Consider the following 1919-nt stretch of genomic DNA (forward strand, 5'->3'; position numbering starts at 1 on the left):
CGCCGGCACGCCGCCACCGCGTTGCGCGCCCACGCCGCGCCCTCCCCGCCGCCGCCGCCGCCGCCCAGCGCCGCGCTGGCGCCCTCTCCGCCGCCGGCGCCCAGCAGGCGCGTCAGCTGTGGCTGCAGGTCCTTCAAATCAAAGTCGTAAGGGATCGATATGAACCCGCTGCCCCAGACCTCGTAGCAATCATCGATCGCGAGGCTGGCGCCCCTGAGATCGACGCCGCTGCCCTTGATCGCCTCAGCATTCTCCAGCAGCCGCCGCGCGCCCTCCAGCACCGCCGAGCCGTCGCTGGCCGCGCCGCAGACGCGCACGACGTGCTTGGCGCCGAAGGCTGAGCGGATCTGCTCCAGCAGGGCGTGCTCCTCCTGCAGGCCCACCTGCACCGCCGCGGCCGCCTGTGTGTGTGTGTGTGTGTGTGTGTGTGTGTGCGTGCGCGCGCACGCGTGTGTGTGTGTGTGTGTGTGTGTGTGTGTGTGTGTGTGTGTAGAGGGGTGTCCGTGGGGTTGGGGCCAGAGATCAGGCGTGTCGCACCTTGACAGGCCAAAGAGGGGCGATCAGCTGCTGACCGCGCCGCTGCCGTTGAATCAGCTGTGCCCTCCATCGCCATGGCGAGAACCCTCTGTACCCCCGTCACCTACCCCGGCACGCTGCCCCTCCACCCCCAAAGTACAGACACCGGCCGGATGCACCCCGTCCTGCCCACCTGATCCGCCAGCATGCTGCCGTCGCTGACCAAAAACTCCACCAGCTGCTTGGGGGGGCAGTCAGATCGCACCTGAGGAAGAGGAAGGGGCGGCAGTCGGAAGGTCTACACCACCCAGGGGCCAGCGACTGCCCTTTTCGCCGCCGAGGGGCTGCGCTCGGAGGTAGTATGCTGGCTGCTGACATCAGCGCCCACGGCGCAACAAAAAGCGCCACTGGCTAGCCGAATGCGGCCGCAGCGAGCGAGGCGCACGCGGTATCGAGGCAATTGTTGGTCATCCCTCGGGCCGCGGCCGCTACGCCGCCCTGCGACCCAGCGTGCCTGCAGGATGGAGCTCTTTGCGCTGAAGTCGATCATGGGGCTGGAGCTGTCCGAGTGGACCAGCAGGGAGAAGGTGAAGCGCCGCCTCGCGACAGCCACCTCCACGTCGTGCCTGGGGGGAGAGCGGGACGACAACGACACGGGGCGAAGGCGATTGCCATCCCCCCGCTTCGTCCTGCCTTGACCCTCTTTCCCTCCTTCTCTACCCTGTCACGCCAGCCATCACTCTGCACTCCCCCATCCCACGCCTCATCAACATGATCGCCAACGCGCAAGCCACTACAGTCACCATCCCGCCATCCACCCACCGCTGCTCCAGCACGTATCCGGCCCAGATCACAAAGTTCTGGCTGTTCTGCTCCGTCCGCGTGTCGCACCACACGTTCTGCACCCCCAGCAGCTTGGTCAGCGCCGGCGTGAGGTCGCGCACGCGGCGCAGCCAGAACATGGTCACGCGCGTCAGCACGCGCGCGCGGTCCATGTCCAGGGCCAGGAGCACGTCCCTGCTCGAGCGCAACGGCAGAACGTATTGAGGGAGGCGGCGTGTTGGTCTGTCCGTCCGTACGTCGCTTGGGTGGGTGGAGGAGTTCACAGCCGCTAGTGGATGACAGGCGGCAGCGCGGCCACCACTGCGAATGCCGCGCGAGCCGGCCCAGGCGCCGCGGACAGACCACGCCCGTGGCTAGAGCAATCGCTCTGGTCCCTGCCCTCCCCGTCCCTCTTGCCCCTTGCCGCTCCCTCATAACAGCCCTGCGCCTTCCCTGCCTCCACCAACCCCGTAAGCGTATGGCGGTCCTGAGCCCCCTCCGCCCCGCCCCCCAACAAACTGCCTCCTCCGCACTCACCTGAGCGTGTGGCGGTCCGCCACTACGTGCAGGCAGCCGTCGTC

At 67.9% G+C, this 1919-nt stretch overlaps 1 protein-coding gene across 1 annotated transcript in view; it reads right to left on the reverse strand.

Annotated features, from left to right (window-relative positions):
* Window positions 1–112: 112 nt before the first annotated feature.
* The window catches only part of MNEG_15798 (hypothetical protein), a gene marked incomplete at both ends in the record, with an annotated part of 2613 nt that continues 806 nt past the window's right edge, over window positions 113–1919 (reverse strand). The window contains 5 exons of the mRNA XM_014035731.1: window positions 113–122; window positions 166–401; window positions 710–781; window positions 1022–1142; window positions 1339–1533. Coding sequence (XP_013891185.1) covers window positions 113–122; window positions 166–401; window positions 710–781; window positions 1022–1142; window positions 1339–1533 — 634 coding nt within the window. The remainder of the gene's footprint in view (window positions 123–165; window positions 402–709; window positions 782–1021; window positions 1143–1338; window positions 1534–1919) is intronic.

Source organism: Monoraphidium neglectum (genome assembly GCF_000611645.1).
Source record: "Monoraphidium neglectum strain SAG 48.87 unplaced genomic scaffold scaffold05680, whole genome shotgun sequence".
Lineage (NCBI taxonomy): Eukaryota > Viridiplantae > Chlorophyta > Chlorophyceae > Sphaeropleales > Selenastraceae > Monoraphidium > Monoraphidium neglectum.